A 14,738-nucleotide genomic window follows, 5' to 3' on the forward strand; every position below is an offset into this window, starting at 1 on the left:
TTCACGCTTTAAAAATGTCCTTCCTGCTCTGGTAGAATTGATGTTTCAGGAAGATGCCACATGCTTATTATCCTGGAAAACTGACCTTGACTCCTACCATCTCCTAGCATGGACAGAATGTGGCTAGGATGTGTTGAGAGATTTGCTTAAAGAGAGATCTAGAGTTTGAGCCACTAGAGGTAACTTCGTTTGGTTTGGTTTAGTTTTTACCTTGGTGAAATGTTGGTGCTTTTATATTATCACAGTTAGAACCTCTGACAATAATTTTGTTCATGGTTTATCTAGTCAAGTTCGGGTGTTTTAACAGCTGTGCTAGGAAGGAGAGTGGCCTCCCACCTATTCCAGTTGAGAGCTTGGCCCTCACCTGAGGCTCTGTCTTGGAGACTTGTGGAAGCAGGGGCTGATTTCGAAGCTATTTATTCATTTGCTCTTTGCAGTAGGACCCTCAGCGAATTCCTACCACTGGAGAAATGAGAACTATCGGCCCAACCCCTGGCCCACCTCTCACCGAACCAGCCCCCAGTGGGCTCTTCTGCAGTTTTTTAGCCCAGGCCTGCCTGATTTTCCAGATCCCAGCAAGCCCTCCAGCCCTGTCTTCCTTTGCCCCAGGCTGAATTCCTCCCTGACCCTTACCGCTTACATCTTTTTACCTCCCTGTACCCTCTCCCTCTGCCTTCCAATCCAGAATTCCCTCTACCTTTCTTGAGAGTCCTCCCCAGATTCCTCTGTGCTACACACCCACAGGCCCTTTTCCAGCTGGGTGCAGTGTCTCTTGTTTGGGCTCCAGCTAACCTTTGGGTGCCTCTCTACTTCCTCACACCTTGTACTATTTGGTTCCCTTTCTGTAGCTTCTGAACCCTTTTCTCAAGCAGTTTTCCTAGATGCCATGTTTCTCCAAAGGTGCCTACAAGACTTTTTTTTATTTATTTTAGAGAGAGAGAGAGAGGGCGTGTGAGTGGGGTAGAAGGGCAGAGGAAGTGAGAGAATCCTAAGCAGGCTCCACACTCAGCGCAGAGCCCTATGCGGAGCTCCAACCCACAACCCAGGGATCATGACCCCAGCGGGGACATCAAGAGTCCAACACTCAACCAACTGAGCCACCCAGGTGCCCCCCACCCCCGCCAGGCACAAGACGGTTTAAATGATTGCTCAGAGGACCGAAGACCGTTGAACCTTTTTAAGATAGCAGTGGGCAGGGGAAGTTTGGGGGCAGGAGTTGGATAGTCAAGGCCTGAGAAATAAAGATAAGAGGGTGTATCACTCCCCCAGGAAACAAATGAGAAGGTGGATGGAGGAGGGGGCAGTGGCTGTGGGCAGCATTAGAATGATGTTACCCCGTCTGGTCAACAGAGCGGGAGCACACACACTCCTGCCTTGACTGGACCAGGAGATTTTGATCACTACCTTTCTGACCCATCCCCCAGTGCCCAGGGCAGACATGGCCACACCCACAGTGCCCCAAGCTGCCTGCCCTGATGTGACTCACTTCCTCTATATGGGCTGGTGAGGTGTCCTGGGGCAGAGGACACCAAGCCTTCGGCCTGGGATTTAAGTATCTGGGCAGGCTTCTAGGAAAGAAGAGACATGGACTCCAGTCGAAGAAAGTCAACCTGACCCAGGTCAGACTGGCTTGTGCAACACAGAAGCCTATTTGGGTAAAGGAGTAGAGCGTGGCCACCATGTAAGCAGAGGAATTCAGGTGCCAGGAGTTCTGGGGAGAAAAGGTTTCATAACAAGAGGAAAAATAACTAGGAGGAATTTCTATGTGTTCTGAAATTATGCAATGCAAGGATTTTGCAGAAAAGCAATATGGAGTTGGAGTTGAACCAATATTCATGAGTCAACAGCTGAGTCTCTATATATTACTGCTTATCCCCTATATATTCCACTAAGAGGGGCCCCAAATCAGCCATGCCCTCATCTAAGTGATGAAGAAAACACAGGAGGAGTTGGGAGACCTGAATCTTGTTCCAAGCCATGGCCCTTGGGAAGTCACTCCACCTCCTGAATCAGTAACAAGAGGGGGGTAGGCTAATCACCTCCAACAACCCCTCCTCTCTGAAATTCTAAAAGTTGAGAGCATGGGGGTGAAAAGTGGTTAGTAAATCTAAAAACAACATCCATCTGACCCTGGAATTGAACAAAACAAAACGCCAGGACCAAAGGAGTGAGATTCCAGCAAGTTTCAGTGGAGCAGTTGTAAATGCATTTCACACACTCCCTCCTTGAACTTCTGGGCCACGAGGACTGCTCTTCCACCATGCGGCTTGGGTTTGGCCTGCTTTCTTCAAATATGGGGTTCAGCCTTGCTCAACTGCCAGGAATCCCTTGCAGAATTTTGGACTGGGGAAACAAAAGCCCTCTCTCTCCCTTCATCTTCCTCTAAGCCTACTTGGAACATGTGCCCAGAAGAGACACATGGGCAGAGAAGGGTAGAGAAGGTCAAAGACATGGGACCAGAGCTGTAAAGCCACTGTATGGTGGTAACCCAGACTAGGAAGTCTCCTGCAAGTGTATTGAGGTCTCAGAGTGTGCGGGGGGGGGGGGGGTGCCGGTGTCTGCTGGAGGCTCTTCTTCTGATCCTGCCTGCCCACCAAGTCCACCTAGGAACCTGGTGTCCTCCAGAGACTCCACTTCCCAACAAGTGAGCAAACGGAGCCCCTGGAGATCTGTGGGCGGAGCCAGTGCCTTGGAGACCTCTAGTGGCCACTAGGGGGCTCCCGGCTCCCGGTGGCTTCTAATGCCCTCCTGTGGCCAGATTGAAGATTGGCAAGATAGAAGTTGCAGAAGAGAGCCAAGACTGGACTCCTAAGGGAGACAAGTTAACAAAAACAGTTACCATTATAAAATAACATTATAGCAATATTTATTGTTTTTTAAATGTTTATTTATTTTTGAGAGAGAGAGAGGCACAGAGTGTGAACAGGGGAGGGGCAGAGAGAAAGGGCAACACAGAATCTGAAGCAGGCTCCAGGCTCTGAGCACAGAGCGTGACGTGGGGCTCGAACCCACGAGCGAGCTGTGAGATCATGACCTGAGCCGAAGTCGGACACCCAACCGACTGAGCCACCCAGGCGCCCCTCAATATTTATTGTTATGTATTGGTTAACATTTTGACATGTGTACCTACTGCTTTGTGCAGCAGCCCTCTTCTAAAGTGCTCTATATGTATTTATTTAATTCTCACAATAGCTTATAATATAAACACTATTATTACCTCTTGTTTCAACAATGAGGAAACCAAGCACAGAAGGGTTGAAATAATTGCCCAGGTCACACAGCAGACTGGAATTCTAGTCTAAGAAGTCTGTCTTGGGGCCTCTCAGTGGCTCAGTCGGTTGAGTATCAGATTTCGGCTCAGGTCATGATCTCACTGTTTGTAGCTTCGAGCCCCGTGCCTCACTCCCATTGTGCTCTGTGCTGACCGCTCAGATCCTGGAGCCTGCTTTGGATTCTGTGTCTCCCTCTCTCTGCCCCTTCCCCTCTCACTCTCTCTGTCTCTTGAAAATGAACAAATGTAATAAAACAAGTTAAAATTTAAAAAATAGTAATAATAAAATAAAAAATAAATAAAATAAAATAAAATAAAATAAAAAAGAAAATGAACAAACGTCAAAAAAAAAAATCATCTAAGAAGTCTAACTCCAGGACCTTTGCTTATAATCACCATGCTGAAACTGAGTCCAATTTTCCAGGTTTCCAAGGAATTACAGAATGCTCAGTTAAATCACAATTTCAGATAAACCACAAATAATTTGTTGACATAAGTATCTCCCATGAAACAGTTGGGTCAGACTTAATACCAACAAATTATTTGTTGTTTACCTGAAATTCTAATTTAACTGGGTATCCTGTATTTTTAGTAAGTCTGGCAGCCTTGTTTTACAAGGCATTTTTCTCTGCCAAATAACATCACACATATTACCTAATTTAATCCTCCCTGTAAGGCTATTCTCAGATGTCTAGGATGTCCCCTCCATACACTTCTCCCAATATTCCCATTTTTAAAAATGTTTTTAGGGGCGCCTGGGTGGCTCGGTCGGTTAAGCATCCGACTTCGGCTCAGGTCATGGTCTCACGTTCCCTGAGTTTGAGCCCCGTGTCGGGCTCTGTGCTGACAGCTCAGAGTCTGGAGCCTGTTTTGGATTCTGTGTCTCCCTCTCTCTCTGCTCCTCCCCTGTTCATGCTCTGTCTCTCTCTGTCTCAAAAATAAATAAACGTTTAAAAAAAAAATTTAAAAAAAATGTTTTTAATGTGCCCAGCCCCTGCTTGACCTATCTAGGGAGGCAGGAAGGAAACAGCTCCTAGATAGACCCCAGGGAGCTGACTGGGAGTTAGTTTCCAGTGACTGCCTGCTCAGGAGCCCCTCAGGCTCCCCAAGGCTGTTTACCTGCTGTTCCCCGCACTGACGACTTTGACCCCAGCTGCCGGGGTTGCATCACTTACAGCTACAACATCTCTGGCAGCCAAAAGGCAACAGAAGCAATCTAAGACACAGGGACCCAGGGAGCCTCTCCCATCTCCCTGTTGCCTTTTGGGAGTATGATGCTCTTGTCCACAGGGAACACCCTTTGCGTTTTTCTCTCTTGACTCTGCTGATCTGTTCCCCACCCTCTAATACCTGTGTTTTTCCTTCCCCACAGATATAAACAGTCCCCTGGCCCTTCCCAGCCAGGCTGGCTGGCTCTGATAAGGCAGTAGTAGTCAGGGACTTTGGGGGTTAGGAACCCCTCTGGGGTGCAGGCTGGGGTGCCCTGCTGGTATGTGCCCCAACAGGTTTTTCTCTATCAGCCTCAAAATCAGCCTAGAGCCTGTCTGACCTGTCCCCGCAGAGAGCTGGAGCCAGAGGCAGAGCCAGGTCAGAAGCTGGATTTAGAGACTAGGTTTTTACGGTCCCTCCTGGCCCCACAGGGAGAGCAAGGCACAAGGCCTCTTGTGTCTTCTCAACTGCTGAGAGGCTGAGAGGCTGAGCAGGCCTCCGTGGGCTGAGGCCGGGGCCCCTGGGAGGAAAGATGCTCTTTGGGGAGGGGTTTACACGGGGGACCAGGTACAGCTTGGTCCTCTCCCACATTTGGGAGGGGCCAGAGCTAGAGGCGACAGCTGAGCTGGGCTGCCAGGGAGGTCATCTGACTGGCTGCCCGGCCTGGGCTGACACACCCCTTCTCCTCTAGCAGGCCACACAGAAGCTGGTGTCCACACAGGCAGCCGCCAGGCTGTGACGACTGCCACCTCGCCTCCAGCACCTCTGGGTAAGCACCGGAACCTGGGCCCTAGTGTTGGAGGAGGTGGGGAAATCTGGATAATCCCATGGGAGAGGGAGAAAGGAGTTTTCCTTTTCTAGTGTGGTGCTTCCTCCCTTGTCTAGGCACCCAAGTGCCCGCAAGAACACATATATACATCAGCTCAGAGAGTGCACCTGCTTACCTAAAGATCCCTGCCAGAGACGCCAAGGGTGAAAGGCCAAAGGTGAAAGGCCGGTGGCAGGCAGGTAGCCTGGGGGGCAGGGAACAGGGGCTGACTTGTGGGCTGGGGCTGAAGGTGAGGAGGTGTTTTAGGAGTTGTTATCTCCCACCCCACATACTTAAACCTACCACCTTGCCTCACCTCCCCTGCGCCACCCCAGGAACACCTAGCCAGTCTACGGGAAGGAAGGGATGTGGCTCTCAGAAGGGGGTCATGCACCTGAGTCCAAAGTTTGGGAGCCATGGAGTCAGGGAGGGTTTGTTGAGGGCTAGCTCCAGCAGCATTCCTGACCAGTCCTTGCTTCCTGAAGGAGGGGTGAGAGCTGGAAAAGAAGGGGGCTCCCCTCCTGCCCTTCCACTTGTGCTCTCAAAGCTGCCAAGCCGATACTCTCTTTTTCTGCAAAAGGGGAAAGAAAGCATGGGAGGTGAGCCCCGGGGTCTGGGGGTCATAAAGAGGCCCAAAGGGCCAGGAGGCTGTCCTCAGTTGGCTCCCATTTCCCTCCCTGGCATAGCCAGTGACACCATGTCTGTGACCAGTGGGAAGACAAGACCATCCCTGACCCAGGAGATCCTCAGCCACCTGGGCCTTGCCAACAAGGTAGGGGCTGTAATGGTTGGAATCATTGTTGATGTATCAACTGCAGGGCAATGAGAGGATGAGGGACAGGAAAAGGGAGAGCAGGCCCTGAGACCCTGCCAAGGGCTGGGTTAAGGCCCTGGGGTAAGCGTGCACAGACCTGCGATGCTCCCCCCAACCCCTCACCCCTCGTGCTCTTATAGACTGCAGCGTGGGGGACCCTGGGCACCCTCAGGACATTCTTGAGCTTCAGCGTGGACAAGGATGTGCAGAGGCTGCTGAGGGCAATTGCAAGCCAAGGTGAGCCCTTCTCCCTCTGCACCTGGGGCTCTTCCCTACAGGAACCAGTCTGCAGACCAAGAAGGAGCCAGGAAGGAGGAAGTGATGTTGTTCAATAAACGTTTGTGGAATGCCTTAATTCTTGTCCGTCAAGTACCGTGGTGGGTGTGTGGTTCCTATTCTCAGGACACTGCCGTGAGGTAAGGCTTATTTCCATTTTACAGATGAGGAAACAGTGAGACAAAGGGGCTGGCCCGAGGTCACATGGCTCACGAAGGCAGGGCCGGGCCGGGACTCTAATCCAAGTCTGTGATCCCCAGAGCCATCTCTCCCCCAGCATACCAGGCCACCTACACTTAATTCGGGGCCAGGTTTGCATGCCATTTTGGCATCTTATTCGCATCTTCTCGAGGCCAAATGGAAGTTGGGGTGATGCAGCCCCTGCCCCTGTCTTTCACGGCCCTTTCCTAGATCTCCATCTCTCCTCCTCTGGAGGCTTCCAGTGTGAGGAGGAAGAGGATCCCCCCCCCCCCCGTAAAGACTCAGCTGGGTTGTGACCAGCTGATGGCCTAGCCCTCACCTCTGTTCAGGTGTGGACCACAGCGCCATTGTGGGTGTGCTGACCAATCGGAGTAGGGAACAAAGACAGCTCATCTCTCGAGCCTTCCAGGAGCGCACCCAACAGGTGAGGCCACTGACTTCCCAGGAGCAGTGGACTGGGGTGAGAGGCCCCCCCGAAATCTTGGGGTGCAGCAGTACCAGCTGGAGGGGGGGTGGCTGGTGCTTCTGGCCTTAGATAAAAGCCAGCCAGATATTCCAAATGTCCCCCGCGCCTCAGGGACCTCCCCCTCATATCTTCTCCTCTGTCATGGGGCCATTTATCACAGGACCTGGTGAAGTCCCTGCAGGCAGCACTCTCTGGCAACCTCGAGAGGATGGTGATGGCTTTGCTGCAGCCTGCAGCCCATTTCGATGCCCAGGAATTGAGGACAGCTCTGAAGGTACCGGAAGAGGCTCTCTGGGTTTCTAGGAAATGAGGACACCATTGAAGGGAGGAGAGGGTTCACTGCCTGGCCTTTGCCCACTCCAGAGGTGTCCACTTGGCAGAGGCCCCCTTTAAACAACCCATATTGACCCTTAGAAGGACAAGGGGTCATCCTCTGCTCTCTGCCATACTGCCGACATGGCCCAGTCTCAGAGTGGCCTCCCAATTTCCCACAGAACCCAGGTTCCACTGAGGATGTGGCTGTGGAAATTCTTGCTACCCGAAGCCCACCCCAGCTGCAAGAGTGCCTGACAGTCTACAAACATAGTAAGAGCACGTAAAGAACATGGAGTGGGGGTGGGGTGGGTGACAGGTTAGGTGAGCCCCCTTGGAACCTGTCTGCCTCAGAGCTTTTCCCTTGGGGTCTCTCCCCCCACCCACCCTTACCGGTTCTCAGTCTCCCCAGGGTAAGAGCCAGATGTGATCATTAAAGAAAGAGAAGCAGTGATTAACCATCTTAGTCTGGGGCCCCAGGGCGGATCCCAAGGTAATGACAATGTTGGGCGCTATGACAGCCCCAAGGGTGCCCATGTCATCTTCTCAACCCCTTCCTGATTCTGCCATCATATCACATCCCAGACTGAATGGAACCTTGCTACAGCTGAGGTGGGGGGGGTGGGTACTTCTCCCTAAGTCATGAGTGTTACCCCTCAGGCCCTTGCTTGGCTGCCACATGGCTCACCCACTAATTGCTGACTGGCCTTTTCTCACCATCTTAGCAAGCCCCCCCCTTTTTCTTGCTTTCCCCAATTTTCCTTTGATGTCCATTCTTGGCCTGTCTTAATCCCTCTCCTATCTCTTTCACTTCTTCCTTCTGTCTTTCTTTTCCCCTTCTCTTTTGTCTTTCACGTCTTCACATCTTTCCTCCCGGATCACTTCTCTGTGCCGCCAGTGAGAGGACCGGGCCCTAGCCATCTGGCCTCATAATGTAGGTTTCCCTATCCCCCTTGACTACCTGGTTACTACTTGAATCACAGACACCTCCTGCCCAGGGCAGGTTGGCTCCTGGAGATAAGGCTACTCCACTAAGTAGGGCATGGGTTACTCACAGTTTAGGGATGTTTTCAGGGTACCCACGATGGTGCTTCTGCCTTACATCCTGGGAACTACCGGCCATCAAGCTACCCCAAGCAGGGGCTGGCAGTAGGCACAGTGGGTTGGGCATTTGACAGAATATCTACACTGGAAAAAATTGGGAGGATTCAGAGAGCTCCTGACCCTACCCCAGATTTCCAGATGGAGGTGGAGAAGGACATCAAATCTGAGACCAGTGGCATCTTGCGGGACCTGCTCCTGGCCCTGGCTAAGGTGAGGGGGACTGGCCTGCAGGGGAGGGAGTTATACTGCCAGGGAAGGGGCTGGGGTGGGGTGGGGAGCATTGCAATTGTATAATTAAGGAGAGAAGGCTTTGGGAGGAGAACAGGCTGGAGTCAGTTTGCCTGGAGATAAAAAGCTACCCCTCAAAGAATCCTCCTGAGAGAGTTTTTCATAGGGGGCCCGTGAGAGCTATTCTGGAATCATTGACTACAACCTGGTGGGGGACGATGTCCAGGTGAGCAGGGGTGAGGAGTCTGCACAGCCACGCACGTAAGACACCCTCCCCCACCATATCCTAGAGCCAGTGACCTATGTACCCACTTGTCCTGCAGACCTCTCCTTGCCTGGGGGAAGGAGTCCTTAGTGACATGTGAGGACATGACCTGTTGGGTAGTAACCATCTGAAGCCTTTTCACTCCTTTAGCCTCTGACTCCTGAACTCCCAGGAAGTGAGCCCATCACGGATGACCGTTCTCTTGGGCATTTGGGTGGGGGAACCCTCCTCACACCTCTCCTTGTAGATCATTGAATTCCTTGAGTGCCAGGATTTTCCCAAATTGGGGAACTGAGCTGTCAGGGCAGAGCCTCTGTCTTAGCCCTATTCCTTTTTGTTTGCTTGTTTTAACCATAAATAAAAGCAACTACTTTACACTTTCAAATAAGCATTTCTACTCTGAATCCTGTTCCCATCATCATCATGATGGATTCTGGGAACGTCGCAACCGTGGCTCCCCAGCCCCCAAACAAGGATCCTGATTTACTCCTCCCTCCCAGGCATTAAAGCAGGCTGAAGGGCCCGGCACAGAGAGCACATGGGTCATAATATTCACGCAGAGAAATCCTGAACACCTTGTCCGAGGTACACACGGGACGTCTGGTCCTCCCAGCTTACTCTAATGATGAGCTTTGGCTGAGGAAGGTGGGGAGGGCTCATCCTTCTCTGTGATAATCACCCCCTGCTCTCATTTATCTTTCTGACTACTTCCCACACACACCACAAGTGTTCGATCAGTACCAGCGGTGCAGTGGGCACGAGCTAGAGAAGACCATCCAGAACATTTTCCACGGAGATGACCAGGCGGCTCTGCTCAGCCTAGGTAGGACCTGCTCAGGACATGTGGGGTAGGGTGCTCACCTGGCATGGGGAGCCATCTCCCCACTGTTCTCTCCTTGCTTGCAGTCTCCGTGATCAAGAACACACCGCTGTACTTTGCTGATAAACTCCATCAAGCCCTCCAGGTGAGACGGACACTTCTTTTCCCTCCCTTTGGAACAAAAACCGGGGTGGGGTGGCAGGGAGGACAACTTCTGGGCAACAGAGAGGAAGTTTCACGCTTTTGCTAATGTAACAATCTCATATTTGTTTTATAATCATAAAGCCGCTCTCTTTTCCTAGGTTTACTAACTGTCTTGTCAATAGCAGAGGATTGAGCTGTGGTTAGAGCTAAATTAGTCGAAGCAAAAGAGCACTAAGGCTAAAATTTTGGCCCAATTGGTGTTAGATGGCCAAACATAGATATAAATTTGCTCTATAAGACAGCATCTTGTCCAATTTCAGTGGTGGCCAGAATAATGATGGTGATAATGCTAGCAAGAATGGTGACAAGAGCCAGCATTTCTTGGGTGCTCATTGTGTCCCAGGGCCTATGCTGAGCTCGTGACACACATTTCAATTAATCTTCATGGCCACATTCCATCCCTGTTTTATAGATGAAAAAATTGAGGTACAGAGAGGCTAAGTTCTTTGCCCAAGGTCACACAGCTAATAAATCATACAGGCTTCCTACAAAACACATATGTTAACACATAACACTGTATGTTAACTCTATTGGAATTTAAACACAATTAAACACACATACACACACACAATGGTCCCACAGGACATTTAACTGCCATGTGTCAAATCATAGTCTATACCATAGGTGTTGGTCTATACTATAAGCTATACCATAAGAGTTCGTAGCATCCAGGACCACCTTTTCCACTCTGGTTGGACTTTGTTCCATATTATCCACACTTAAGTTGGTGATGTTGGTTTGAGTAATTTAATAAACAGAATCCAATCATTCTACTCACTGAGCTAGGTCTCCTATTAGTATAAATGTCCCCTGAAACCTATAAATAAAAAAACTCACCTCAATTCTTAAGAAGATAAAAGCAGTTATCATTTTGGTAGATGGCATAGCTTCATGAGGACTGTTTGAGAAACCATCATGCCTTATTGACAGCTATTCAAAAGACAGTACGTATATGCCCTTATTTTATCATCAATGGAGATTTCCATTGTATTTATCCCATGAAGTCTGTACTATTGTATTGAGCCAGCACTAAGACCGATTTGAAGAGTTGTGGTTATCTGTCTAAATTCTTGTTATAAAAACAAATTTGAATCCTAGCAGTAAATGATTGTAATGTATTTAGACTATAGGACCCATACTCTTGGATGTAAATGCCAGGTTGACCCTTAGAAGTAGAAGTCAAAAAATAATATAGGCCTGTTTTTCTGAAAACTTTTTTATTATTTTATTTTTTTTTAAATTTTAAGTTTATTTATTTATTTTGATAGAGAAAGTACAAGTCGGGGAGGGGCAGAGAGAGGGAGAGAGAGAATCCCAAGCAAGCTCTGCACTGTCAGCGTGGAGCTCGATGCGGGGCTCGAACCCACGAATCGTGAGATCATTACCTGTGCTGAAGTCAGATGCCTAACCGACTGAGCCACCCAGGTGCCCTGAAAACTTTTTTTAAAAAGGAAAAACTCAATCAGATGCTTCTATCTTATTCTCTTATGAGAAATATGTGAAAACATAGATTGTGACAAATATTTATTCAGAGAAGTGACCTTCAGTGAAGGCTGATTCAGGAAAATTCAGACCAATATGAACCATACAATGAATTTTCATTAAAAGATCCTAAAGAGGGGGCTGGCACCTTGGTGGCTCAGTCGGTTAAGCGTCTGACTTCAGCTCAGGTGATGATCTCATGTTTTGTGGGCTCAAGCCCACCGTTGGGCTCTGTGCTGACAGATGGGAGTCTGGATCCTGCTTCCGATTCTGTGTTCCCTCTCTCTGCCCCTCCCCTGCTCCTGCTCTGTCTCTCAAAAATAAATAAATCAACATTAAAAAGAAAAGAGAAAACACAATCCTTTATCATAATACAAAATTGGTGATATATGAAATTTAAGATAAAGTAGCTACTAGGCACACTGACAATGAGATCATGAGTCCAGATGAAATATGGCATCCTGTTGTTACTTCCTCATTTTCCTTTCTATTTTTTTCATGGGAACTTATGATCTGTGTTGATGCCATAAGTATGGGTGTCAGGCAGTTCTGGGAAGGGTCTTATGAGTCAAGCAACAGGAAACTCTGGGAAAGGGGCTCATAGGAAATAGTGACCGCACCAGTGCACATTTTTTATTTAGAAATCTGTCATGGTTACACATTTATTATAATCAGTTATAATTCAATTTGATACTGTATTGTACCTCTGTTATTTCTAAACAGAATCCTCCATTACCTTCTTTAACCAAAAGGCAGGAGGCTTGGTACAGGTTTAGGAGGAAGAGAATGATGCTGAACCCCAGGGGTCCAACCAGGAGAAACTGATAGATACAGATGAAGATGTGAGGTGGCCCTGGGAGATCAGGATTCAAACCGGAAGGCACATGACCCTGCTCCCTATCAGAACCCCATCAATTCAGTTTGGGGATAGGCTGGGTATATGCTCCTTGGACATTCACTAAATTGGAAGTTATAAAGTTCCTGGCTTTCATGCTGTAAGTCTTTATAGGTAGCAAGTCTTTCCTATCCTTTTTATATTTTTATATTTTTCATTTTTCCAAGTCTGGGTTTATTTCAAAATTATAAAGATTTATATGTTATTTTTTACATATAATAGCACATATAATACAATTATATGGATTTTATTACTTTATATGCATTTTGTTACATAAAATACAAATACTTATTACATATAATAAGCAATTTTTAGCTTAAAGTAAAAACTTTCACATTTAAAGTTTAAAAAAAAGATATTGGGAAAAAATTAGAAAAAAAGGGGGGTTGGGCGCCTGGGTGGCTCAGTTGGTTAAGTGTCTGACTTTAGCTCAGGTCACCATCTCATGGCTTGTGAGTTCAAGCCCCACATCGGGCTCTATGCTGACAGCTCAGAGCCTGGAGCCTGCTTCAGATTCTGTGTCTTCCTCTCTCTCTGCCTTCCCCCACTACACTCTGTCTCTGTCTCTCAAAAATAAATAAACATTAAAAAAAAATTTTTTTTAATAAATAAAGCACGTACCAGCTAATGCACCAATACTTCCAAGGGTGTAAAACGCTGCAAAAAGCTTTATGCCACCAGGAAACCACAGCAATCCAGTTCCACAGATGGAGAAGAAAATGCTGCACGCGAATCGAATGAGAAACCATTTCAATCTGGTGCTGAAACTAAGGAACGAGGAATCCGGGACCTGTGTGGTCAGGCCCTGTTCCTGGGAGTCCTGGCGGCTCAGCACCTTCTCCACGGCCCCGCTCCCCTGCAGCTTCTGATTTTTTTTTTTTTTTTTTTTTTGTTCGTGCCTTTGGGGCTGCTCACCACTGAACTCTTGAGGAATGAGACTCTAAGCTAGAGGCCTGGCCAGGAACGGTGGGTACACGGCCAGAACAACACCTACCCCAACTGCTCCCAGAGACTCCTCTTTCCTGCTGCATCATCTTCCATGAGGATGGACAAAGAGACAAATTTTGCTCCTAGATAATGCACACATCTCTTTTCCCTGCACTCACACCTTGCTTCCCCTTTCTAGAGTAATTTACCTTGCCGTCCAGTCTCTGCTCTGTGAGAATCTTACTACCAACCTCTCTCCATTCTGTTTCACTCTCTACCAGGACATGGGGCCCAATTACCAAGTCCTGATGCGCATCCTTATCTCTCGAAGTGAGACTGACCTTCTAAGCATCCGAGCTGAGTTCAAAAAGAAATTTGGGAAGTCCCTCTACTCTTCTCTCCAGGTGAGACTTGGCTAGTTCTTGACCTGGAGCCTCAGAGCTTCGCCCCTCACTGCCACTCTGCCCTCACTGCACACGGCAGAGTGTATTTACGCCCTTGGAGAACTCATGAGTCTTTGGTTAATTTAGTACAGAAATCTTGACATCAGATAGTTGTGGGCCAGCACAAGGGAGGAAACAGAGTGCCTGGGCCATGGTGGCAGTGGGATCTTTCTAACACTTGACTCTCTTGTCTACAGGATGCAGTGAAAGGGGACTGCCGGTCTGCCCTACTAGCCCTGTGCAGGGCTGAAGACCTTTGAGACCTCCCTGCCCTCCCTGCCCCACCACAGACATTCAAGGATATGAGATCTCCATGTTTGGCTGGGCCTGCAGGAAACCAGCTGGGCTCCAAATAAGATAACCCCTCACTGAACACCACATGCTCCAGCTTCTTGTGGAGGCTAGAATTTGAAGTTTCTTTCAAGTCCCTTAATTTCTTCATCTCAAAGTGAGGTCTATATGTGGGCCCCCTAGCTCTGTCCTGGGTATAGACATCTCTTTGATGGTTTCTGCCCTATTCATCCTTCCAGTACCCTGGCCAGAACATCTCACTGATTCTTGAATTCTTTTGGCAAACCTCGCTGTTGTTTGTGTGCCCTGATTAGAATTTGGGTGGAGCAGGACATGGGCTGGGAGGAGGTCTTGAAGTTGGAGGTGCCTTTGATGTGCACTTGCATATGCAACAGGGATCCTGTTTGACACTCCAGTGCTGCAGTAAGCAATAAGCCCCTCCCCTCAAGGTCCCCCCTTCCCCCCATTATTCTCTCTTCCCCAGGAAATTTCAGGCAAAGAAACAGAAACAGGAGCCAGAACGAGGTCAGAAATGGTCAGAAGTAGCAAAGAACCATCTGATCGCGCTGCCCTCTCCCGCCTGGAAAGTCTTATGTTAAGGGAGCACAACCCCCAAATTGCATCTGTCCAAAGCAGGGACTTGGAAACCCACCTCCCAAACTGGATTCCCATTGAAGATCTATCAAAGACTGATAAACAGAAACAAAAAAAAGAAACAAAAA

General features: G+C 48.6%; 1 protein-coding gene across 4 annotated transcripts; it reads left to right on the plus strand.

Moving 5' to 3' along the window:
* Positions 1-4,713: 4,713 nt before the first annotated feature.
* ANXA9 (annexin A9) lies at positions 4,714-14,305 on the plus strand. 4 transcript variants are annotated; one of them, XM_045479140.1, is made up of 15 exons: positions 4,714-4,858; positions 5,172-5,249; positions 5,366-5,488; positions 5,975-6,060; positions 6,243-6,339; positions 6,909-7,003; positions 7,206-7,319; positions 7,540-7,630; positions 8,592-8,671; positions 8,856-8,915; positions 9,455-9,539; positions 9,682-9,777; positions 9,861-9,919; positions 13,564-13,686; positions 13,923-14,305. In XM_045479140.1, the coding sequence occupies exons 4-15, from the start codon at positions 5,986-5,988 to the stop codon at positions 13,983-13,985; spliced, it is 1,038 nt and encodes a 345-aa protein (XP_045335096.1). In that variant the 5' UTR covers positions 4,714-4,858; positions 5,172-5,249; positions 5,366-5,488; positions 5,975-5,985; the 3' UTR covers positions 13,986-14,305. The 4 variants fall into 4 exon arrangements, with proteins under 4 accessions (XP_045335096.1, XP_045335098.1, XP_045335095.1 ...); XM_045479142.1 differs by having other exon boundaries at positions 5,366-5,466; XM_045479139.1 differs by lacking the exon at positions 5,366-5,488.
* Positions 14,306-14,738: the final 433 nt, after the last annotated feature.

Source organism: Leopardus geoffroyi, chromosome C1, assembly GCF_018350155.1.
Source record: "Leopardus geoffroyi isolate Oge1 chromosome C1, O.geoffroyi_Oge1_pat1.0, whole genome shotgun sequence".
NCBI lineage: Eukaryota > Metazoa > Chordata > Mammalia > Carnivora > Felidae > Leopardus > Leopardus geoffroyi.